The sequence below is a fragment of the Oncorhynchus gorbuscha genome, linkage group LG01, assembly GCF_021184085.1.
Source record: "Oncorhynchus gorbuscha isolate QuinsamMale2020 ecotype Even-year linkage group LG01, OgorEven_v1.0, whole genome shotgun sequence".
NCBI classification, from domain to species: Eukaryota; Metazoa; Chordata; class Actinopteri; order Salmoniformes; family Salmonidae; genus Oncorhynchus; species Oncorhynchus gorbuscha.
In genome coordinates, this window is record NC_060173.1 from 99,061,840 (window position 1) to 99,089,077 (window position 27,238).

The 27,238-nt window shown below is 41.0% G+C and overlaps 1 protein-coding gene across 4 annotated transcripts; it reads right to left on the reverse strand.

Annotated features, from left to right (window-relative positions):
- Positions 1-1,059: 1,059 nt before the first annotated feature.
- LOC124047140 (TGF-beta receptor type-2-like) lies at positions 1,060-26,901 on the reverse strand. Of its 4 annotated transcripts, none has more exons than XM_046367778.1 (10): positions 26,703-26,901; positions 18,280-18,430; positions 16,223-16,425; positions 9,072-9,235; positions 8,543-8,797; positions 7,818-7,994; positions 6,134-6,385; positions 5,398-5,572; positions 5,169-5,296; positions 1,060-1,114 (listed from the first exon to the last, which is right to left on the reverse strand). In XM_046367778.1, the coding sequence occupies exons 1-10, from the start codon at positions 26,749-26,751 to the stop codon at positions 1,085-1,087; spliced, it is 1,584 nt and encodes a 527-aa protein (XP_046223734.1). In that variant the 5' UTR covers positions 26,752-26,901; the 3' UTR covers positions 1,060-1,084. The 4 variants fall into 4 exon arrangements, with proteins under 4 accessions (XP_046223734.1, XP_046223735.1, XP_046223733.1 ...); XM_046367779.1 differs by having other exon boundaries at positions 5,431-5,572; positions 26,703-26,900; XM_046367777.1 differs by lacking the exon at positions 1,060-1,114 and adding an exon at positions 1,404-3,045 and having other exon boundaries at positions 5,431-5,572; positions 26,703-26,900.
- Positions 26,902-27,238: the final 337 nt, after the last annotated feature.

Consider the following 27,238-nt stretch of genomic DNA (forward strand, 5'->3'; position numbering starts at 1 on the left):
ACCTATTGAACACGACCCAGCTCATGATTTGAAGAGGACGTCCGTGTCATGCCTCACAATAAGAGAGCTGCTTTCCCAAACATTTGCTTCTCAGAGGAAAGTCTTTTGATCTTAATGGCTTAATAGAATCTACACCAACTCCTGTTTATTGAGTCCGCATGGTTAGTGTGATGGACGACTTTAATGTAACCTTTGAAGCAAGAGAGTCATTGAATGATTGAATTGGTGTAGATCTGAGAATCTCATACCAGGCTGTCTGGGACAGCAGTCCCTCTCACTGTGAGTTCAATGTTGTACATTAAAATAGGTCATACCCTCCTTATTAATGGTCAGACATAGGATTTGACTGAAACAAATACAATTTTATCTTAGTAAATGGATGAAGGCAGCAACTACTTCACATAAAAAACATCTTGACAATCAATGCAGTTGTATGCAATAGCTTTAAATTACATACATACATACATACATACATACATACATACATACATACATACATACATACATACATACATACATACATACATACATACATACATACATACACACACACACACACACACACACACACACACACACACACACACACACACACACACACACACACACACACACACACACACACACACACACACACACACACACACACACACACACACACACACACACTTCCGTTGAAGGTTTGGGGTCACTTAGAAATGTCCTTGTTTTTGAAAGAAAAGCTATTTTCTTTTGTCCATTAAATTAGTTTGAGAAACAGACACCTCACAAGTCCTCAATTGGCAGTTTCATTAAATAGTACCCCGGTGACTCCGGGATTCTGGCTTTCTAGGCAGAGATGCAAAGAAAACGCCATATCTCAGACTAGCCAATAAAAAGAAAAGATTAAGACAGAGCAACTCTGCTTAGAAAGCCAGCATCCCGGAGTTGGCTCTTCACTGTTGACGTTGAGACTGGTGTTTTGCGGGTACTATTTAATGACGCTGCCATTTGAGGACTTGTGAGGCATCTGTTTCTCAAACTAGACACTCCAACATACTTGTTCTCTTGCTCAGTTGTGCACCGGGGCCTCCCACTCCTCTTTCTATGCTGGTTTGAGACCGTTTGTGCTGTTCTGTGAAGGGAGTAATACACAGCGTTATACGAGATCTTCAGTTTCTTGGCAATTTCTCGCATAGAATAGCCTTCATTTCTCAGAACAAGAATAGACTGATGAATTTCAGAATAAAGTATGTTGTTCCTGGACATTTTGAGCCTGTAATCGAACCCACAAATGCTGATGCTCCAGATACTCAACTAGTCTAAAGAAGGCCCGTTTTATTGCTTTTTTAAAGAGCACACCCTTTTTCAGCTGTGCTAACATGATTGCAAAAGAGTTTTCGAATGATCAATTAGCCTTTTAAAATGATAAACTTGGATTAGCTAACATAAACGTGCATTGGAACACAGGAGTGATGGTTGCTGATAATGGGCCTCTGTACGCCTATGTAGATATTACATTTAAAATCAGCCGTTTCCAGCTACAATAATAATTTACAACATTACCAACGTCTACACTGTAATTCTGATCAATTTAATGTAATTTTAATGTACAAAAAATTGCTTTTCTTTCAAAAACAAGGACATTTCTAAGTGACCCAAACGTGTGTATGTGTGCAGCTATTAGTTCAAAGGAATCATTAAATGCTCTTTGGCTTTCTTTCATCTTAAAAAGGACATTTCTCCATGCTAGTTTGTGTGTTGTGGTCCCTATTCTATATAACATTCACCATTCACAGTCGCAGCAACTTGTGGTTAAGAAAAATGCAAACCCCTCAGCTCTGAGATAACTCTAGTGCTGCATCACAAATGGCACCCTAATCCCTATATAGTGCACTACTTTTGACCAGAGCCTATAGTGGCATTTGGGACACATACTGGCCGGACGAGGACCACACTGCTCTTTAGCCACTTCATACCTGGTTTTAACATGCGCCCTTTGTCCTAATCGTGACTCATTTTGATTGTTCCCACATTTTTAGACATGTGTAGATTATTAAAAGACTCGTTGTTTACTGATTTTGATCAGATCTTGTAAGTGTAAACTGGCAAGACTGGAGAAGATCAGGACGAAGAACGCATGTAAGCGGCAGGTATACATAGGGCTTTTGAGGCTACACACTGAGAAGGCAATGGAGCAGTTCATTTGAGAAGAAGAAAAAATGTGGTAGGGAATCATTCTTGTAAGGTAAATTCTCTCCAATAGGAAAGAGGACCAATTTAAATAGCTGGAACACCAATGGAGATTGTCACAAAATATAGTGCTGTCTGTACTGTAGCAAATAACAACCATTGTTGCCTCCCAAACAGCGCCTTAGTCCCTGTATACATCAGAGCAATAGGGCTCTGGTCAACAGTAGTAAGGAACAGGGTGCCATTAGTGACGCATACATGTCAGCATTCACTACAGGATTTATGTACTTCAGATATGGAAACTGATCTGCTTTTTTAGTTATTGGTCAAATGTACACGTTAAATTGGGATGATAATTAGTGGTATGCCAGTTTGCTCTCTTCCCTGAATCCTGTGCACAAAACTTTCCATGGAGCAGAAATAACTCTTCAGTGTCACAAGTTCATAAGTGCATTCGTAAGACACTTCATAAAGGCTATATTATACAAATCAAACAGGAGACCAGCTCCTTCAAATAAAACAATATATCATACAAAAATGTGTCCCTTTTCTTTTGTTGTTAGGGTAGAATGCCATCAATCTATCATACAGAAATGTCTCTTTCTGGTGATCCTTATATTATCTTGGTCAGTGGCCCAGGGATGAGGGTCCCTCTGTGTCTGTTTCAGGGGTCAAAGGGTCCACGTCACAGTCAGGGAAGATGCCAGAGGGAGGACCCTGATGGTTGTTCTGGCTGTTGATAGTGTCTAACCCCTTCTGCTCCATCTCCTCTTCTAGACTTCCAAAGCGCTCCACCACACAGTGGGCTGTGAGCCTGGCCTCTGGGTCGTGGTCCCAACACTCATTGATGGTGGCGCACAGAAGATCCATACCCTAGAGTAGGGAAGAGTAGGACCAGGAAGGTTTGATTCATTGACTATTTAGTCAATACAGAAAGTAAAAAAATATATATATATACACAACCTTTCAAAAGTTTGTTTTCCCAAAGAAATGTCCTTGTTTTTGAAGGAAAAGGAAATTTGTCCATTAAAATAACATCAAATTGATCAGAAATACAGTGTAGACACTGTTTAATGTTGTAAATGACTATTGTAGCTGGAAACGGCTGATTTTGAATGGAATATCTACATAGGTGTACAGAGGCCCATTATCGGCAACCATCAGTCCTGTGTTCTAATTGCACGTTGTGTTAGCTAATCCAAGTTTATCATTTTAATAGACAAATGAATCATTAGAAAATCCTTTTGCAGTTATGTTAGCACAGCTGAAAACTGTTGTTCTGAATAAAACTGGTCTTTAGACTAGTTAAGTATCTGGAGCATCAGCATTTGTGGGTTCGATTACATGCTCAAAATGGCGAGAAACAAGAACTTTCTTCTGAAACTCTTCAGTCTTGTTCTGAGAAATAAAGGTTATTCCATGAGAGAAATTGCCAAGAAACTGAAGATCTCGTACAACGCTGTGTAATACTCCCTTCACAGAACAGTGTAAACTGGCTCTAACCAGAATAGGAAGAGGAGTGGGAGGCCTCGTGGCACAACTGCGCAAGAGGAAAAGTACATTTGAGTGTCTAGTTTGAGAAACAGATGCCTCACAAGTCCTCAACTGCCAGCTTCATTAAATAGTACCCATCAAAACACCAGTCTCAACATCAACAGTGAAGAGGCGACTCTGGGATGCTGGCCATCTAGGCAGAGTTCCTCTGTCCAGTGTCTGTTCTTTTGCCCATCTTAATCTTTTTATTGGCCAGTCTGAGATATGGCTTTTTTTTGCAACTCTGCCTAGAAGGCCAGCATCCTGCAGTCGCCTCTTTACTGATGTTGAGACTGGTGTTTTTGCTGACGAGTTTCAGAAGAAAGTGCTTTGTTTCTGGCCATTTTGAGCCTGTAATTGAACCCACAAATGCTAATGCTCCAGATACTCAACAAGTCTAAAGAAGGACAGTTTTATTGCTTCTTTAATCAGCACAACAGATTTCAGCTGTGTTATTAACATAATTGCAAAAGGGTTTTCTAATGATCAATTAGATTAGCTAACACAACGTGCCATTGGAACACCAGAGTAATGGTTGCTGATAATGGGCCTATGTAGATATTCCATTAGAAATCAGCCGTTTCCAGCTACAATGGTCATTTACAGCATTAGTAATGTGGACACTGTATTTCTGAGCAATTTGATGTTATTTTAATGGACAAAAAATAGCTTTTCTTTCAAAAACAAGGACATTTCTAAGTGACCCCAAACTTTTGAACGGTAGTATATATATATATATATATATATATATATATATATATATATATATATATACTACTGAGTAGTACACAGCGTTCTACTACCGTTCAAAAGTTTGGGGTCACTTAGAAATGTCCTTGTTTTTGAAAGAAAAGCTATTTTTTGTCCATTAAAATAACATCAAATTGCTCAGAAATGTGTATATATACACATAGCAACCATCACTCCGGTGTTCCAATGGCACGTTGTGTTAGCTAATCCAAATGTATAATTTTCCAATTGAAAGATTAAGATGGTCAAAAGAACACAGACACTGGACAGAGGAACTCTGCCTAGATGGCCAGCATCCCGGAGTCGCCTCTTCACTGTTGATGTTGAGACTGGTGTTTTGATGGGTACTATACAGGAAGTAAACTGATGGAAGTAATATATTCCATCAGTTTACTTCCTGTATTGGGTGAATTGGAATATAATTTACCCCAAACCTGTTGACAACCAATGTGAATTATAGTTGATGTGATTGTAAACTGTTATCATAGGTTATCATGCAGACCGGGATTCAATTGGAAACCTCGCTATAGGACGCTTCATATTTAAACGTAATTTCCAATTTAGCCGACATCTGCAGATCAATTGGAAACACGGTAACATTTCCTTCAACAGCCGCATTATCGACGAGAGCGCTCGTATTTAATACCGGCCTCAATGGGCAGAGGAGTACTGACTTCCCAGTTCCCTCACCATGCACACACAACACAGTGTACCTGATGTGTTGTCCAGCTGGTGGGTATCTCAGGTCTGCCCCTGTCCCTCAGGACCAGGTCCCTCATGCTGTCCACACACGGCTGGTCACACACCTTAGAGCCAAAGGGCGGCTCATAACTCTTCACCTCTATGAAAATACAGGAAACACACTGTAAACGCTTTGTTATTTATCAAATATTCTACACAGTCTATGTTACTTTAATCAAAGTCTGAGTTACAAACGTTTACCCCGAATCACCGTAGCAGAATAGCTTAATGTACCCCCTATGACTTCACAGCGGGACACCATTTCCCAGAGGACCAGGGCCATGGAGTAGACATCCATCTGTTTAAAGGCCTCCAGATCCTCCAGATTCACCCTAGACTCCAACACCTCAGGGGCCATGTAGCGAGCTGTCCCCACCTGGACAACAAGCGACAGGGACATTACAGATGTAGATATAAATTTGATCACCCTGTTGCAGGAGAACTGTCCTACAATGCAGGACATTTTAAACTTGTAGTTTATTTGAGGTTTAAAAATGCTTCTAAAGTTTGTAATTTCCTCTGTGAAATTTCAGACTTGATTTTCCCATTTGAAAAATGTATCAATCCCAACAGAAATGTCCATTATTTATAATCCACATAATAGTTCAAATGTCCTGTTGCTACAGCATTATTATCCTGTTGTAACAAATTGGCTTACTTTAAGATCCTACATCTGTACATTAAACATCATTTTGGTTTTAGCACCGCGTTATAATACAATTTCATTCATATAGCATAGTTTTTATTTAAGGTGGCATTCAACCAGGACTCTACAATTTAATATATTGTTATTTTCTGTAAGAATTTTCACAGATACCGTAGTTGTGTCAGAAGGCAGCATGCAGGCCTACTTTATAGTTGCTGTATCTAGAGTAGAACACTGATACCTTGTTCCCCCTTAGCGACTACATTGAACATTAAACCTCTTCCACCTTACCTGGCCACTGTTGGCAAAATCATCCACTGTGAGGGAGAGGTCCAGCCTCAGAGCCAGACCAAAGTCACAGAGGGCACACTCTCTTCTGCTCTTCACCACGATGTTGCTGCTCTTCAGATCGCGGTGGGCCACAGGCACCTTGGGGATCCCACAGGGGGTGGTATCACTATGAAGGTGGGCCAATCCTTGAGCCACCGACCCAGCCATAGCACAAAGCTCAGCCCAGCTCAACACGTGGCCCCCCAGGAAGTCCTGAAATGAATAGATGGATGAATAAATTAAATCTATTTTTGTGTCAAGTCGCCCTTTAGCCTTTTAAAGGCAATTTCTCCAACGTTCACAGAGATCACATTCATGGCAAACGCTGCGGATATCGGCTTAAGCGTAAATTACTTTTAGAAGTCAAATGCAATACGCTTGTTGACCACGTCACTTCGATTGGATCCTGGCCTCAATCAACTAAGCAATAACCAAAACAAAGGCCAGTGGTGGAAGAAGTACCCAATTGTCAAACTTGAGTAAAAGTAAAGATACCTTAATAGAAAATGATTCAAGTAAAACTGAAAGTCACCCAGTAAAATCCTACTTGAGTAAAAGTCTAAAAGTATTTGGTTTTAAATCTACTTAAGTATCAAAAGTACATGTAATTGCTCAAATATAAGTATCAAAATTAAAAGTATAAAGGATTTGAAATTCCTTATATTAAACAAACCAGTGTAGTGGAAATGTCACTACTGATAGAGACTTGGACAATTATTCAAACAATCATATTTATTCAACACCGATTAATTATTGCAATAATGAAACCGTTGACCGCACACTAAGTTGTGTTGCCAAGAGCTTAACTGATAATGAAAAAACAGAGATCTTACTGAATGCTCAGTCAGTCATTTCTACCGTTCCCATAAGCCACCTTGGTCCACTTCCAGGTTATCTGCACAGGATGTTGTTTTACTTCCAACAAGGCTTAGTTTCACAAATGCCAGGAAGATGAGACAATGAGGCATCATTCTAAACTCTTCCAGGCTCTCTCTATCTTGGGTCACACACACCACATATTGTCTATAGAATGCCAGCTTTTAGATTTTTTATCACCAACTTATTGTGAGCTAATGCTATCCCTAGTAAAACCCATTTCCTTAACCAGACGCCCAGACTAACTGCAGGAAGCTAGAATAGACACCATAAAACTCAGTATTAGCAGGCCAGTCTTATTCTTAATTAAAAATATAACCGTTTACTATTAATATCCAACAAATCGGGTAAGTATGTCATTTTTCCCTTACAGCAGACAGCATGATTTTCTTGTTTTTTTACATTTACGGCTAGCCAGGGGCACACTCCAACACTCACACATAATTTACAAACTAAGCATTTGTGTTTAGTGAGTCCGCCAGATCAGAGGCATGACCAGGGATGTTCTCTTGATAAGTGTGAGAAATTGACAATTTTTCTGTCCTGCTAAGCATTCAATTTGTAACCAGTACTTTTGGGTGTCAGGGGAAATGTATGGTACATGATATTCTTTAGGAATGTAGTGGAGTAAAGTAAAAAATATCTAAAATATATGTACGCCCTATAAAAAATAGTAAAGTAATGTACAGATACCCTAAAAAACAACTTAAGTAGTAGTGTAAGGTATTTTTACTTAAGGAATTTACACCACTGACAAAGATAAACATACCTGCAGGTTCCCAAGGCTGTGATAGGCCATGACCAGCCAGTACTGCCTCTGAGGGGAGCCGGAGGGCCCTCGCTCCTCTGCTGTCAGGAATTTAACCACATTGTCGTGCTCCAGGTTGGCGTCAGAGAAGATGGCCCTCTCCTTACTCCAGGACACGTACTCCACAGATGGGAAGATCTTCAAATCAAATATCAAATCAAAACGTATTCAAAGTCTTATATCACATCAATAAAGACATCACACACCCTCTGAACGACCAATATAAAATGGTACAGTCCAGCCAACACTCAAAACCCCACTCTGCAGAACAAACCGGGAACGCAAATGATTTATTCCAAACAGCATCAGATTCCTAAACACAGACGGACTATAAAGCAAACCCACACTTACAGTATTCATCTACAGTGTATGTCTGTCTGAAGTTTGTCTTTTGATATGAGTTGCACATAAGTGAAGTGTTGTATGTCTTGTGTTTTTGTGTATAGACAAATTTCCCCTAAATGGACAATAAGGTATTCATTCATCCAGAACACTTTAAAGAATAGTATTTTTTTTAATGGGAGAGGGAAAACAAATGTGTACCTAATTACAACCTACTTCCTACACAGTGTACTACTTTTGACCAGAGCCCAATGGGCCCTGGTCAAAAGCAGTGCGTTACATAGGGAATATGGTGCCATTTAGGGAGAAGGAAAACAAAACAGGGGAGAAGTAAGAACCCTCACCTTCACTGCCACTGTCTCGTACAGAGAACCCACGGCCTGGTGGTGGAGCTTGGCCCGCCACACCTCAGCGAAGCGACCCTTCCCCACCAAGGCTTCCAGCTGGATAGGCAGCTGCTCCATGTTGTGGTTGAAGTTATAGGCCCGGACAGGACACATGTCAGAGGTGGTGTCGCCATTGATGGCTGACCGTTTGCCATGGCAGTCCTCACCACTGGTGATGACGTCCCCACTAAGTCCCTCCGGGATGTCTAAGGCCTGGTGAATGAATGAATTAACTATATTTGTAGTTATGTATCAAGTCGCCTTTAGCAACCCATCCAATAGGGGATTTTAGTTGACAGCTTTTTATAAATTGCTTCCAGTTGGTTATGGTTGTGTCCCAAATAGCATCCTATTCCCTATATAGTGCACTACTTTTGACCAGGGACCTATGGGCTCTGGTCAAAAGGAGTGCACTATGTTGTTGGGTGCCAGTTGGGACACACAATAACCAATTGGAAGCTATTATATTTTTCAGTGTTCCACCCACCTTGTAGTGTGTGCGTTTGGGAGCCCAGTCTTTGGGCTGCTTGCTGGGCTGTTTGGTACGGTACAGGTAGAAAGCCATGGAAGCAATGATAGCCACTAAGAAGGGAGGGACCAGGCTGATCACTACCACTGGAATCACATCTTTACTCTTGAGCTTGGAAAAACCTGAGGACACAGTTAAAAACACAGTGAAGACAACATGGAATCTGATCATAGGTAAGTATACAACATTACTACTACTACTACATTTTGTAGTATTTAAAGTGCCTTCAGAAAGTATTCATACCCCTTGACTTATTCCACATCTTGTTGTTTAACAGCCTGAATTCAAAATTGATTTTTTTGTTTTTAATTCTCTCACCCATCTACACACAATATCCTATAATGACGAAGCGAAAACATGTTTGTTTTTTAATTGTTCAAATTTATTGAAAATTAAATGCAGAAATATCTCATTTACATAAGTATTCACACCACTTTGCTATGACACTCAAAATTGAGCTCAGGTGCATCCAATTTCCTTTGATCTTCCTTGAGATGTCACTACAACTTGATTGGAGTCCACCTGTGGCCAATTAAATTGTTTGGACAAGATTTAGAAAAGAACACACCTGTCTATTTAGGGTCCCACAGTTGACAGTGTATGTCAAAGCAGAAATTATACCATGAAGTCCAAGGAACAGTCCGTAGATCTCCGAGTTAGGATTGTGATGAGGCATATATCTGGGGGAGGGTATAAAACAAGTTTAATAATAGTGAAGTTTCCAAAAGCACAATGGTCTCCATCACTGGGAAATGGAAAAAAATATATAACTACCCACTCTGCATAGAGCTGGCCGTCTGACCAAACTGAGCAACCAGGCAAGAAGGACCTTGGTCAAGGAGGTGACCAAGAACCCAATGACTACTCTGACAGAACGACAGAGTTCCTTAGCTGATATGACAGAACCTGCCAGAAGGACAAATGTCTCTAGAGCACTTCACCAATCTTGGCTTTATGGGAGAGTGGCCAAATAGAATCCAATCCTGAGAAAAAGGCACATGACAGTATGCCTGGAGTTTGCAAAAAGGCACGTGAAAGTCTCAGAGCAAAATATTCTGTGGTCTGATGAGACAAATGTAACTCTTTGGCCTGAATGAGGAGCTAAGTCTGGAGAAAGCCAGACACAGCTCATCACCTGTCTAACGCCATCCCTACCGTGAAGCATGGTTGTGGCAGTATCATGCTATGGGGATGCTTTTCAGCGGCAGGAACACAGGTAAGGATGAGGGAACAATGAATGGCGCCAAATACAGGCAACTCCTTGATGAGAACCTGCTTCAGAATGAAAACGACCTTAGACTGGACCCCAAGCATACAGCAAAAGCAATGCTGGAATGGCTTTGGAACAATAATGTGAAAGTCCATGATGGTCCAGCCAAAGCCCAAACTTGAATCCCATTGAAAATCTGTGGAAATACTTGAAGATTGCTGTTCACCGCCGCTCCCCATCTAATTTAACAGAGCTCCAGAAAATCTTCAAGGAAGATTGGGAGAAAATCCTCAAATCCAGATGTGCAAAGCTGATACATAAGATGGCTCAAAGCTGTATTCACCACCAAAGTGCTTCTACATTGTATTGACTCAGGGGTGTGCATACTTACAGTACCAGTCAAAAGTTTGGACACACTTAGTCATTCAAGGGTTTCTCTTTATTTTGACTATTTTCTAGTGAAGCCATCAAAACCATGAACTAAAACATATGGAATCATGTAGTGACCAAAAAAGTGTTAGACAAATCAAAATATATTTTAGATTTTAGATTCTTTAAAAAAAGCCACATTTGGCCTTGATGACAGCTTTGCACACTCTTGGCATTCTCTCAACCAGTTTCATGAGGTAGTCACCTGGAATGCATTTCAATTAACAGGTGTGCCTTTTTAAACGTTAATTTGTGGGTCATTGTTCTGTTGAAAAACAAATTATAGTCCCACTAAGCGCAAACCACAAGGGGTGGCATATCGCTGCAGAATGCTGTGATAGCCATGCTGGTTAAGTGTGCCTTAAATTCTAAATAAATCATAGACAGTGTCACCAGCAAGGCACCCCCACACCATCACACTTCCTCCTCCATGCTTCATAGTGGGAACCACACATGCGGAGATCATCCGTTCACCTACTTTGCATCTCGCAAAGACATAGCGGTTGGAACCAAAAATCTCAAATTTGGACTCAAACCAAGGGACAGATTTACAGTGGTCTAATGTCCCTTGCTCATGTTACTTGGCCCAAGCAAGTCTCTTCTTATTATTGGTGTCCTCTAGAAGTGGTTTCTTTGCAGCAAATAGACCAAAAATAACTGATTCACGCAGTCTCTTCTGAACAGTTGATGTTGAGATGTGTCTGTAACTTGAACTCTCTGAAGCAATTATTTGGGCTTCAATTTCTGAGGCTTGTAACTCTAATAAATGTATCCTCTGCAGCAGAGGTAACTCTGTGGTCTTCCTTTCCTGTGGCGGTCCTCACAAGAGCCAGTTTCATCATAGTGCTTGTTGGTTTTTGCGATTGTGCCTGAAGAAACATTCCAGATTTCTTGACATTTTCCGGATGGACTGACCTTCATGTCTTAAAGTAATGATGGACTGTCAGTTCTCTTTGCTTGTTTGAGCTGTTCTTGCCATAATATTGTCTTTGTCTCTGTGATTATTGTCTTCTTATTTCACAGTAGAGCCCCTAGCCTTCCCCAATATGCCTTAGATAGACCTTTTGTTCCACCCCCCCATACATGCGGTCACCTCACCTGGCTAAACTGGTGCCTCTATTCTTTCATCTATTCTTCCACACCCAGAAATCTGCTCCTTTTACTCTCTGTTCCGAACGCACAAGACGACCAGTTTTTATAGCCTTTAGCCATACCCTTATTCTCCTCCTCCTCTGTTCCTCTGGTGATGTAGAGTCTAACCCAGGCCCTCTAGCCCCCATCACCACTCCCATTCCCCAGGCGTTCTCATTTGTTGACTTCTGTAACCGTAAAAGCCATGGTTTCATGCATGTTAACATTAGAAGCCTCCTCCCGAAGTTTGTTTTATTCACTGCTTTAGCACACTCTGCCAACCTGGATGTCCTAGCCATGTCTGAATCCTGGCTTTGGAAGGCCACCAAAAATCCAGAAATTTCCATCCCTAACTATAACATTTTCCGACATGACAGAACTGCCAAAGGGGGAGGAGTTGCAATCTACTGCAGAGATAGCCTGCAGAGTTCTGTCATACTATCCAAAATGATTCCAGCTTCTACTTTTAAAAATCCACATTTCCAGAAACAAGTATCTCACTGTTGCTGCTTGTTATAGACCCCCTTCAGCCCCTAGCTGTGCCCTGGACACCATATGTGAATTGATTGCCCCCCATCTATCTTCAGAGTTCGTACTGTTAGGTGACCTAAATTGGGACATGATTAATTAACACCACAATCTAAACTAGATGCCCTCAATCTCACACAAATGATCAAGGAACCTACCAGGTACAACCCTAAATCCATAACCTAAATCCATAACCACCCTCATAGATATCATGACCAACTTGCCCTCTAAATACACCTCTGCTGTCTTCAACCAGCAGAGGGGGCAAACTACCTGCCCTCCAGGACACCTACACCACCCGATGTCACAGGAAGGCCATAAAGATCATCAAGGACAACAACCACCCGAGCCACTGCCTGTTCACCCCGCTATCATCCAGAAGGCGAGGTCAGTACAGGTGCATCAAAGCAGGTACCGAGAGACTGAAAAACAGCTTCTATCTCAAGGCCATCAGACTGTTAAACAGCCACCACTAACATCGAGTGGCTGCTGCCAACACACTGACTCAACTCCGGCCACTTTAATAATGAAAATTGATGGAAATTGATGTAAAAAATATATCACTAGCCACTTTAAACAATGCTACTTAATATAATGTTTACATACCCTACATTACTCATCTCATATGTATATGTATATACTGTACTCTATATAATCTACTGCATCTTTATGTAATACATGTATCACTAGCCACTTTAAACTATGCCACTTTGTCTACATTACTCATCTCATATGTATATACTGTACTCTATACCATCTACTCCATCTTGCCTATGCCGTTCTGTACCATCACTCATTCATATATCTTTATGTACATATTCTTTATCCCTTTACACTTGTGTGTATAAGGTATTCATTTTGGAATTGTTAGGTTACTCGTTGGTTATTACTGCATTGTCGGAACTAGAAGCACAAGCATTTCGCTACACTCGCATTAACATCTGCTAACCATGTGTCAGTGACAAATACATTTGATTTGATTTGATTTGATTTGATCTCAGCAATAACTGCCTCATTGCCTGCGTGTGTAATGGGTACGCGATCAAACGACCACCCCTCATCACTATCAAATGCTCCCTAAAACACTTCAGCGTGCAGGCCTTTCTAATCAACCTGCCCCGGGTAGGATATTGACCTCATCCCGTCAGTAGAGGATGCCTGGTTGCTCTTTAAAAATGCTTTCCTCACCATCTTAAATAAGCATGCCCCGTTCCAAAAAAAATGTAGAACTAAGAACAGACACTGTAAAGTCCATGGAGAATAAGAGCACCTCCACTCAGCTACCCACTGCACTGAGGCTAGGTAACACTGTCACCACCGATAAATCCCCCCCCCCCCGCTTCTCCTTCACCCAAATCCAGACAGCCGATGTTCTGAAAGAGCTGCAAAATTTGGATCCCTACATATCAGCTGGGATAGACAATCTGGACCCTCTCTTTTTAAAATGATCCGCCAAAATTGTTGCAACCCCCAAAAGATCCCCAAAAATTGGAAAGCTGCCGCGGTCATCCCCCTCTTCAAAGGGGGAGACACTCTAGACCCAAACTGTTATAGACCTATATCCATCCTACCCTGTCTTTCTAAAATCGTCGAACGCCAAGTTAACAAAGAGATCACCGACCATTTCGAATCACACCGTACCTTCTCCACTATGCAATCTGGTTTCCGAGCTGGTCATGGGTGCACCTCAGCCATGCTGATATCATAACCACCATCGATAAAAGACAGTACTGTGCAGCCGTCTTCATCGACCTGGCCAAGGCCTTCGACTCTGTCAATCACCTCATTCTTATCGGCAGACTCAATAGCCTTGGCTTCTCAAATGACTGCCTCACCTGGTTCACCAACTACTTCTCAGATATAGTTCAGTGTGTCAAATCGGAGGGCATGTTGTCCGGACCTCTGGCAGTCTCTATGGGGTGCCTTCTTTGGACAACAACCCTCCAAACGAGCTTCAATGCCATACAACTCTACTTCCGTGGCCTCCAACTGCTTTTAAATGCTAGTAAAACTAAATGCATGCTCTTTAACCGATTGCTGCCCCCACCCGCCTCGGGACGGTTCTGACTCAGAATATGTGGACAACTACAAATACCTAGGTGTCTGGTTAGACTGTAAACTCTCCTTCTAGAATCACATTAAGAATCTCCAATCCAAAATTAAATCTAAAATCGGCTTCCTATTTCGCAGCAAAGCCTCCTTCACTCATGCTTCCAAACATACCCTCGTAAAACTGACTATCCTACCTATCCTCAACTTCAGCGATGTCATTTACAAAATAGCCTCCAACACTCTACTCAGCTAACTGGATGTAGTCTATCACAGTGCCATCTGTTTTGTCACCAAAGCCCCATATACTACCCACCACTGCGACCTGTATGCTCTCGTTGGCTGGCCCTCACTACATATTCGTCGCCAAACCCACTGGCTCCAGGTCATCTATAAGTCTTTGCTAGGCAAAGCCCCGCCTTATCTCAGCTCACAGGTCACCATAGCAACACCCACCCGTTGCCCGCGCTCCAGCAGGTATATTTCACTGTTCATCCCCAAAGCCAACACTTCCTTTGGTCACCTTTCCTTCTAGTTCTCTGCTGCCAATGACTGTAACGAATTGCAAAAATCACTGAAGCTGGAGTCTTTTATCTCCCTCTCTAACTTTAAGCATCAGCTGTCAGAGCAGCTTACCGATCACTGTACCTGTACACAGCCAATCTGTAAATAGCTCACCCTGCTATCTCATCCCCATATTGTTATTTATCCTCTTGCTGTTTGCCACCCCAGTATCTCTACTTGCACATCATCATCTGCACATCTATCACTCCAGTGTTAATGCTAAATTGTAATTATTTCACCTCCATGGCCTACGTATTGCCTTACCTCCCTACTCTTCTACATTTGCACACAACTGTACATAGATTTTTCTATTGTGTTATTGACTGTGCGTTTGTTTATGTGTAACTCTGTGTTGTTGCTTTTGTCGCACTGTTTGCTTTATCTAGGCCAGGTCGCAGTTGTAAATGAGAACTTGTTCTCAACTGGCCTACCTGGTGAAATAAATCAAATAAATACAAAATATGGACTTGGTCTTTTACCAAATAGGACTATATTCTGTATACCACCCCTACTTTGTCACCACACAACTGATTGTCTCAAAAACATTAAGGAGGAAAGAAATTCCACAAAATAACGTTTAACCAGGCACACCTGTTAAGTGAAATGCAATCCAGGTGACTACTTCATGAATCTGGTTGGGAGAATGCCAAGAGTGTGCACAGCTGTCATCAAGGCAGAGGGTGGCTACTTTGAAAAATCTCAAATCTCAAATATATTTTGATTTGTTTAACACTTTTTTGGTTACTACATTATTCCATATGTGTTAGTTCATAGTTTTGATGTCTTTGCTATTATTCTACAATGTACAAAATAGAGAAAATGAACAAAAACCCTTGAATGAGTAGGTGTCATTCGTGAATAAGATATTTCTGTATTTCATTTTCAACAAATTTGCAAACATTTCTAAAAACATGTTTTCACTTTGTCATTATGGGGAATTGTGTGTAGATGGGTGAAAACATTATCATATTTAATCCATCTTGAATTCAGGCTGTAACAAAATGTGGAATAAGTCAAGGGGTATGAACACTTTCTGAAGGCACTGTACATTATACATATTTAGACTAAATTGTAAATAATCCGAATTAATCGTCAAATACTTAAATAATCATAATAAAATACTTCTCAATGTAAGAAATGTCTGGTTGCACCATGTACACCACGCCTGGTTCCAGGGTTAAAAAAAATTGCTTCTTACCATTGGAGCCCTTGTCGAATATGAGCTTATCGTTGCACTCGTGTTCTCCCAGGCAGCCACAGACGAACAGGACCCCGTCCTCAGAGGGATGAGGAGTCATCACACACTCGTTGGAGGAGTAGTTAGACAACATGATGTTCTCCAGGGGCTGCTGAGGCTGGTGGCATAACGTCTTCACACTCATACTCTGGTTGTCCTTCCGCCTGGGTCACATGGAAACCCACAAACACAGGCAAGCAGACAGGCAGAGAGGCAGGCAGGCGAGCAGGCAAACGGACACACATGTGTGCAGGCCCACACACACACACACACACACACACACACACACACACACACACACACACACACACACACACACACACACACACACACACACACACACACACACACACACACACACACACACACACACACACACACAAAAGTTATTTATCAAACTAGTAAACGGAAATGGCTGAACTATTTTAGAATAGGAAAATGAGTCTGGAAGTTGCCTTTTTACTTTTGTGGTTTTGTGAGGAATTGTTATGCATGATTTGTTTGAGTGGACTAGAAGTTTTTATTTTACAAATGGTCAATCCAATCTGCTTTGTATCCTGCCTGCCAGCAACACCAGTCTCAATAACACCAATCTCTTTCAATCCGTATGCATCCCAAATGGCACCATATTCTCTATGTAGTGCACCACTGTTGACCAGTGACCATAGGGTGCCATTGGAGCAGCCAATAGACTTTACAGAAACAACCACCCTGGGCTAGGAGGGGCTATGAGGGCAGGAACTAAGACCAAGTATGCATACCCTAAAACATGAACTACTTTTGACCAGGGCCCATAGGAAACTATTTATTTATTACTGTAGAGGTTTGACCACCAGGTTCCAGCATACCAGACTGAGAGTAGCAATCAAATAGAGACACAATTGACTTTGTCCGCTTCATTGCAAACATAGGAAAGCAAACTGGGTGGTTCGAGTCCTGAATGTTGATTGGCTGACAGCCGTGGTATATCAGACCGTATATCACAGGTTTGACAAAAAAAATATTTTTACTGCTCCAATTACGTTGGTAACCATTTACAAAAGCAATAAGGCACCTCGGGTGATTGTGGTATCTGACCAATATACCACTGCTAAGGGCTGTATGTAGGCACTCCACGTTGCATAAGAACAGCCCTTAGCTGTGGTATATTGTCCATATACAGGCCTCTCTCATCTTTTTAAGTGGGAGAACTTGCACAATTGGTGGCTGACTACATACTTTTTTGCCCCACTGTATATGTTTTTTCTAAATTTAACTAGGCAAGCTAGTTAAGAACAAATTCTTATTTACAATGACAGCCTACCAGGGAACAGTGGGTTAACTGCCATGTTCAGGGGGAGAACAAATCAAATCAAATCTAATTTTATTTGTCACATACACATGGTTAGCAGATGTTAATGCGAGTGTAGCGAAATGCTTGTGCTTCTAGTTCCGACAATGCAGTGATAACCAACAAGTAATCTAACTAACAATTCCAAAACTACTGTCTTATACACAGTGTAAGGGGATAAGGAACATGTACATAAGGATATATGAATGAGTGATGGTACAGAGCAGCATACAGTAGATGGTATCGAGTACAGTATATACATATGAGATGAGTGTGTAGACAAAGTAAACAAAGTGGCATAGTTAAAGTGGCTAGTGATACATGTGTTACATAAGGATGCAGTCGATGATGTAGAGTACAGTATATACATATGCATATGAGATGAATAATGTAGGGTAAGTAACATTATATAAGGTAGCATTGTTTAAAGTGGCTAGTGATATATTATGAAACATTTACCTTGTCAGCTCAGGGATGCGACCCAGCAACCTTTCGGTTACTGGCCCAACACTCTAACCACTAGGCTACCTGCCGCCCTTATAAGCTAAACCAGATCAACATTACTAGTTGTTGTATGTATATCTGTATGTATTTGTCCATAACGTTCTTGCTGCTTTTAATTGGAGAGGCTCATTCTTTATATAGCCTATTTCAAATAAACTTGAATTTAGGAAACCTGCACACTTACCATATAGCAACGCAGATCTCTTCACTCAGATTACAGAAGGAGGAGAGGGAACAGTTGGTGTAACACACACTGTCCTCACAGATAGGGCTGGAGTAGTCACACCACTTACACAGGCTGGTCTTGATGTGTGTGAAGGAGAGGATGGGAAGGCCTGTGGAATACACACACATGCACACATGTAAGTGAATACACATGCGCAGGCAAGCACATACACACACGCACAATAATCAGAGGAAAGCAGTTCTGGCTCCAGATAGAATTGCTGGCACAAAACAGAACCAAAGGGTCAGGCTATACAACTTTACATGGCTCTGTGACTATAAACCAAGGCTAAACAGGTTTTCACAACATTCTTCAGAAGACAAAGTTAACTTTCAAATCAAGTTTTGATATATCTCCAAAACCATATTGTTATCACACCGATCTGCCAAATGTTCTGCATTTTAGAGCACACACTTTTTATTGTGACAAGCCACATCAGATAGGTTGCAGGCACAGCCCTAAGGGTGCATCCCAAATGACACCCTATTCTCTGGAGAATGCACTACTTTTGACCACAGCCCTATGGGTTCTGATCAAAACCTGACAAAAGTAGTTCACTATAAATGGAATAGGATTCCATTTGGGACGCACCCCTGGTTTATCTAGATAAGCAAAGGGCTGGGATAGGATATCCATAATGTGTGAAGGTCTGCAGACATTGGCCCAATTTGACTCTGTGCCTCATACTGTAGGCGTTTGAGGGTGCTTCCAAACCGAATTGCATGACACTGAAATGCATGATTTATTCCCCGCCAGCAGTGGGTCTAACATGAACAGCCAGAGTAGAGCATTCCCATTCCTCTGCCATAACGGTCCAGACCTCTTGGTAGAGACAATTGACATACAGGGAAGCTTTACTAGTAACTGGTTCTTATTAAAAATATTTATGTTTTATTATACATTTTTGCTTATGTACAAAGTATATAATAGATTCCAAGTTTTTGATTGTAAATGAAACACAGTGAATATGTATTTGGCTCAGGCCTGGTTTGGCTGTGGTGCTGTGGTTTGACACAGGCTCTAGAAGAGGCATAGTGACTGTTCCTTCCCACATATCTTATCTGCCGTTCCCTCCCTGCTTGTGTTTCCACATAACAACAATATTAATGGCTGATTCAAGCCAGATGAGGGATTTTTATTACTCCGGGAGGGATGGTGATCTAACAAAACTATGCAAACATTAAAAGAGGCTGTACACATATTACACAAAGGCTTCCAGATGTTGGCCAATGCCAACCATCAAAATACACACACACACACACACACACACACACACACACACACACACACACACACACACACACACACACACACACACACACACACACACACACACACACACACACACACACACACACACACACACACACACACACACACACACACACAAAGACTAAGGAAGAGAGGGGGGAGAAAATAGAGAAAAAAATACAACTAAAAAGGCTGGGTAAGCAACAAGAAAAAGCACCCTCCACAAACGTTCAACTAATTAAAATCAGCAGTGACTGCTCCAGAAATAAATTGAAGCCAGAAGTTTCGCCTGAGCCAAGTTTGAAGCTCGGTCCCTTTGTGTCTTATGGGAAATCCAACCACTCTGCTGCATGCTTACAACCGGGAGGCCCAGGGATGTTGGCTGCATTTATTTGGTTTTCAGTTTCAGCCTCAAGTCTCAATACAAGTTGGTCTGAAATGGGTAGATCGTAATTGGTAGGATCTGTGATTTTATTTTTATAACTACACTGACTATATTCACCACACAAAAAAACACCAACACAGTGGAAGAGCTGAAAGGTTAATGTTTCTAAAAAGATCAGGTCCATACTGTAATACATGTATATTTACCCTCTCAAATAATGTGGGTTTTAAGGAAAAATCTAAGAAAGTAGCGAGGTCTTTAAATCGAATCAGTTCTGTAAAAATGTAATGTAGTCTAAGCTCAGTAGGTTCAAATGTTTATTGAATTCTGTCTGGATCTTGTTTTTAGAAGATATGTTCAAGACATCACCAGAACATGCAACATCCTCTACATTATGTGTTGATGGTGATGTTGCTATTGTTCAAGTTAGTTCGCCTAATATGGGTAAATAAAACAAGAAAACTCCCACATCTCTTATTTTTCTCATCTGCACTCTCATTCCTTTTGTCCTTTTGGACAGAGAACTGTCCTCGTGTCGTTGTAAAGTGCATGTTTGTGCAAAGTTAGCTATACATTAGAAAAATCTTAGTTCAAACAGTAAACTCTTTATTTATCCCTTATTTTACCAGGTAAATTGACTGAGAACACTTTCTCATTTGCAGCAACGACCTGGGAGAGGAGGGGGATTGATGAGCCAATTGTAAACTGGGGATTATTAAGTGACCATGATGGTTTGAGGGTCAGATTGGGAATTTAGCCAGGACACCGGGGTTAACACCACTACTCTTACAATAAGTGCCATGGGATCTTTAATGACCTCAGAGAGTCAGGACACCCGTTTAACATCCCATCCAAAAGACGGCACCCTACACAGGGCAGTGTCCCCAATCACTGCCCTGTGGAATTGGGATATTTTTTTTAGACCAGAGGAAAGAGTGCCTCCTACTGGCCCTCCAACACCACTTCTAGCAGCATCTGGTCTCCCAACCAGGAACTGGCCAGAACCAATCCTGCTTAGCTTCAGAAGCAAGCCAGCAGTGGTATGCAGGGTGGTATGCTGCTGGTTTTACTGTATAAGTGACAGACTTGCTGAGCCCCACATCGAGCAAAGTAACCAAACCAGGCCATTAGTTGGCCCGTTCCACACCAACCAATCTCCCCATTATTAATGCAGCATGCTGAAATCCCACTCCACAGGACTCAAAAGGAAAGCATTTCCTGATTAAATAGACAATAGCACAATTACATTACCCAGGACTACTGCACATATATCCCTTTGAGCGATCCTGCCTCGTCTTAAACAATAAATAGGGTTTCCTCTATCGTAATCGCTCCTCTTTCACCCCAGCTGCCAAACTAACTCTGATTCAGATGACCATCCTACCCACGCTAGATTACAGAGACATCATTTATAGATTGGTACGTAAGGGTGCTCTCGAGCAGCTAGATGTTCTTTACCATTCGGCCATCAGATTTGCCACCAATGCTCCTTAAAGGACACATCGCTGCACTCTATACTCCTCTGTAAACTGGTCATCTCTGTATATCTGTCGCAAGACCCACTGATTGATGCTTATTTATAAAACCCTTTTAGGCCTCACTCCCCCCTATCTGAGATCTCTACTGCAGCCCTCATCCTCCACACACAACACCCGTTCTGCCAGTCACACTCTGTTAAAGGTCCCAAAAGCACACAAATCTCTGGGTCGATCCTGTTTCCAATTTGCTGCAGCTAGCGACTGGAACAAGCTGCAACAAACACTCAAACTGGACAGTTTAATCTCAATCTCTTAAATTAAAGACTCAATCATGGACACAGCTGTGGCTGCTTTGTGTGATGTATTGTTGTCTCTACCGTCTTGCCCTTTGTGCTGTTGTTTGTGCCTAATAATGTTTGTACCATGTTTTGTGCTGCTACCATGTTGTTGTTATGTTGCGTTGTTACCATGCTGTGTTGTCATGTGTTGCTGCCTTGCTATGTTGTTGTCTTAGGTCCCTCTTTATGAAGTGTTGTGTTGTCTCTCTTGTTGTGATGTGTGTTTTGTCCTATATTTATATTGTATTTATTTAGTATTTTTAATCCCAAGCCCTCGTCCCCACAGGAGGCCTTTGACTTTTGGTAGGCCATCATTGTATATAAAAATGTGTTCTTAACTGACTTGCCTAGTTAAATAAAGGTTAAATAAATAAAACATCTAGTGGTTAAGAGCTTTGGGCCAGTAATCGAAAGGTCGTTGGTTTGAATCCCCAAGCCAACTAGGTGAAAAATCTGTTGACGTGCCTTTGAGTAAGATACTTAACCCTAATTGCTCCTGTAAGGCGCTCTGGATGAGAGCGTCTACTAAATGACAAAAGACATTTTTTAACAAATGTAAATAAACTTTACACAACCAGATATTAGTTCTAACAATCAAATGATGTGATTTAGTCCAGTCTTAAAGCTGGACCTCAAGCATAACACAATCAATGTATCAATATTCAATGCATTAAAACAACATGAGATATGAATATTGCATTAGATACAGTGCATTCAGAAAGTATTCAGAACTCTTGATTTTTCCACATTTTGTTACATTACAGCCTTATTCTAAAATGTATAACATATTTTTTTCCCTAATCAATCTACACACAATACCCCCATAATAAAAAAGCAATAACACGTTTTTAGACATTTTTGCGAATGTAATAAAAAACAACAGAAATAACTTATTTACATAAGCATTCAGACCCTTTGCTTTGAGACTCAAAATTGAGCTCAGGTGCATCCTGTTTCCATTGATCATACTTGAGCTGTTTCTACAACTTGATTGGAGTCCACTGTGCTAAATTCAATTGATTGGACATGATTTGGAAAGGCACACACCTGTCTATATGAGGTCCCACAGTTGACAGTGCATCACTCTTAAATGGAAGAAGTTTGGAACCACCAAGACTCTTCCTAGAGCTGGCCCCCCGGCCAACATGAGCAATTGGAGGAGAAGGGCCTTTGGCCAGGGAAGTGACTCTGATAGAGCTCCAGAGTTCCTTTGTGGAGGTGGAAGAACCTTCAAAAAGGACAACCATCTCTGCAGCACTCCACCAATCAGGTCTTTATGGTAGAGTGGCCAGACGGAAGCCACTCCTCAATAAAAGGCACATGACAGCCCGCTTGGAGTTTGCCAAAAGGCACCTAATGGACTCTCAGACCATGAGAAACACGATTCTCTGGTCTAACAAAACCAAGATTGAACTCTTTGGCCTGAATGCCCAGAATCACGTCTGGAGGAAACCTGGCACCATCTCTACGGTGAAGCATGGTGGTGGCAGCATCATGTTGAGCAGATGTTTTTTAGCGGCAGGAACTAGGAGACTAGTCAGGATTGAGGGAAAGATAAATGACGCAAAGTACAGAGAGATCCTTGATGAAAACCTTCTCCAGAGTGCTCAGGACCTCAGATTGGGGCAAACGTTCAACTTCCAAAAGGACAACGACCCTAAGCACACAGCCAATACAATGCAGGAGTGGCTTCGGAATAAGTCTTTGAATGTCCTTGAGTGGCTCAGCCAGAGCCCGGACTTGCACCTGATCGAACATCATCGAACATCCAACCTGACAGAGCTTGGGAGGATTTTCAGAGAAGAATGGGAGAAGCTCCCCAGTTGTGCCAAGCTTGTAGCATCATACCCAAGACGACTCAAGGCTGTAATAACTGCCAAAGGTGCTTCAACAAAGTACTGTGTAAAGGATCTGAATACTTATGTAAAAAATATACACAACCATTCAAAAGTTTGTGGTCACTTAGAAATGTCCTTGTTTTTGAAAGAAAAGCACATTTTGTTGTCCATTAAAATAATATCTAATTGATCAGAAATACAGTGTAGACATTGTTAATGTTGTTAATGACTATTGTAGCTGGAACCGGCTGATTATTAATTTTTAATGGAATATCTACATAGGTGTGCAGAGGCCCATTATCAGCAATCATCACTCCTATGTTCCAATGCACGTTGTGTTAGCTAATCCAAGTTTATCATTTTAAAAGGCTAATTTATAATTAGAAAACCATTTTGCAATTATGTTAGCACAGCTGAAAACTGTTGATCTGATTAAAGAAGCAATAAAACGGGCCTTCTTTAGACTAGTTGAGTATCTGGAGCATCAGCATTTATGGGTTTGATTACAGGCTCAAAATGGCCAGAAACAAAGCACTTTATTCTGAAACTCGTCAGTCTAATCTTGTTCTGAGAAATGAAGGCTATTCCATGAGAGAAATATCCAGGAAACTGAAGATCTCGTACAGCGATGTGTACTACTCCCTTCACAGAACAGCGCAAACGGTCTCTAACCAGAATAGAAAGAGGAGTGGGAGGCCCTAGTGCACAAATGAGCAAGAGGACAAGTATATTAGGATGTCTAGTTTGAGAAACAGACACCTCACAAGTCCTGGTAGCTTCATGAAATATTACCCGCAAAACACCAGTCTCAATGTCAACAGTGAAGAGGCAGGATGCTGGTCTTCTAGGCAGAGTTGCAAAGAAAAATCCATATCTCAGACTGGCCAATAAAAAGAAAAGATTAAGATGGACAAAAGAACACTGGATAGAGGAACTCTGCCTAGAAGGCCAGAATAAGGCTATAACGTAACAAAAAAGTAAAGGTGTCTGAATACTTTCAGAGTGCATTGTACATAAGATGATTACAAGTGAATCATCTTATTGTAACCTAAAGGTTAGTCAAAGGATGATAATAAGACACTAAATTAAGAGGAGTGGCCAGAGGTAAAATTGAGGGCATAGTATTCTCTCTTGTTATAGCTACAGGCTATTTTCTCATACTCAACAATGAAAAGCCACTGTATCTGTTGTGAATCGGTTGAATCGTTCTTTGCTCCTCCATGAGTGCAATGCCACCCTTGGCAAAGTAGAAAAATATTTTTGTCCTAAATGACACCCTATGCACTGCTTTTGAACAGGGTGTATGGCGCTCTGGTCAAATGTTGTGCACTCTATACGGAATAGGGTGCCATTTGGGACACATATGGGTTAACAGAACACACAGGGGTCCGTTTGTGTCCCCAGTGGCCATCGCAAGCTGGGCACATAGAGAAGGAGGAGGGGGTAGGAGGAGAAGAAGGGGCATTTTCCATCTTATTTTTGCCTGCTTATGTCATCACAATCTTGTCATTGTGGGCTGATGTGGGATAATGGAAGGTCAGGCTAGAGAACACAACACAAAGCTCATCATGTCATGGCACTCATTGTGCTCTGTGTCACTTTGCTCCCTCCATATCACCGAATATCACTTGTAAGTAGTAAGTATGCAACTTATGTCCCCAAGAAGGAAAACCCTGAAAATAGGTCATGTGAGAAGTTACATCATTCACAAGAAGACTTGCTCAACTCTTACTAAGTTCTGTATCATGAATATCAATGAGTTTTAAGTTGCTTCTTTTGCTCAGGAGTAATCTTCATAAGATGTGAGTAGAACACCATTACCTCTATAGTACTTACAGTAGGCTACATGACCTCCGAACACCTCCTCAACATCTTGTCCCTTTGATTTCTCATTATCACTTGTAAGATGTAAGTGTGCAACTTTTTGAGTCCTCAAAAGGACACACTGAAAATAGGTCAAGTGAGGAGTTTCCCCACTTCTTCTACAGTAACAATGCCTACAGAGTGTACTTGAGCTACAAACTCCTCCTCAATCTATATCAGTGCTTCCAATCTTGTATTCCTTGAGGAGAAGTGCCCCTATTTGCATGCAGCAGGGATAATTGAGTCTCAGAATCAATTTCCTGTTTGGAAATTTTCATTACAGTTGGCAGCAGTAACATTTTTTGATGTGGTCACATCACATCACAGTTCTATTGTATTTTTTCACTATCACAACTACTGAGACCGGGTCTAATAAACTTGTCACAGTTACATTGATGTCATGATCAAGCCAGGGTTGTTTATTTTTATGTCCTTAAATAAAATAACCCTAATGTTTGTGAGTTGTTGTTATAGCTTATTGACTTCATATTCAAATAAAATCTGAAATTATTGCGGGAAATTATTTGAGACAAAAGTTAGTTAGTTTAGTTTACTTCAGATTCTGTTAATATTGGCAAACCTTTGAACATCGAAGTAAACAATACATGATTTCAAGTGAAATTCTATTAAACATTCAAAGTCTGCTGATAATAATTCAAACAGGCATAGCTAAAGGACTGTCAAAGTGTCATAAATGTTTTTCACCAGATTGGATGACTTGGATCACGGTTTTACAATGCAGTCATTTCAATTTGATTATGTGCCTCCAGAGGTTTCCGAGGACTATTCCTATTGATTTAGTTTAGTTGACTGCCAGGAAATCCTTTAGTTGGACAGTAACTGCTAAGGCACATACAAATGTTGTAAAACTACTGGTTTAATGAATCGCATAGCTAAGGTAAATACAAAAATAGATTTAAACAAATTAACAAAGGGAAAGGAAGAAATAATATATAACGTGACAGTTTATTATCATTAAATCCGCTTTTCCATCACATATCTGATATTGAGAAAATAACACCTAGGTCACTTTTCCACTGAAGAAACGTATTCTTGTCATATTTCAGAAATAGAGTAATTTTGAGAGTCTGTTTTACACGGCCAGATCCTCCTTTGAATAAACATTTGATCCTCCTCCCCCTTCACAACTTCACGGAATTGAAGAAACAATGGACACTGAACACTTAAAAGTGAATACGGAGTGAGTAACGAATAAAAAAATACTTACAGAAAGACAGAAGAACAATATTCACTGCCGAGAATCTCCAGCACCCCATAATCTTAACATAAAAATGTAAACCCGGTCAAAACGTCGTGGTCGAACTGTATCTTTCTATGTATTTGAGAATGTGAGTAGTGAGTTTATTGAAGCTGTATTCAGTGAAACAACTGGTTGGGCTTGGGGCTTTTGGCTGGAGTTCCGTGTAGGCAGATCCAGATGTTTTTCATCCAGCTGTGTTAAGGGACCCGCCCAGGAATTGAACTTGATAAATATCGGATCCAAAATCTGTAGAATGTGGGGTGACAGGGTGAACTGGGATGTGTAGTAGGATAATAGAAATAGTAATCCTAATACTAATAATAACAATAACAATAATAGCTCAGAACCGATCATTCTTGAAAATTGAGGGTGCAATTGTCTTTGTGTTTAGATGTTGTAGGCTTTAGTCTTGTCTTTATATCTGCCATGTGTGTTTTGATGTGTTTCATTTATTGTGCAACGTTAGGCTATTTATTGTCTCACAGCCGAAGACTATTCCGGGA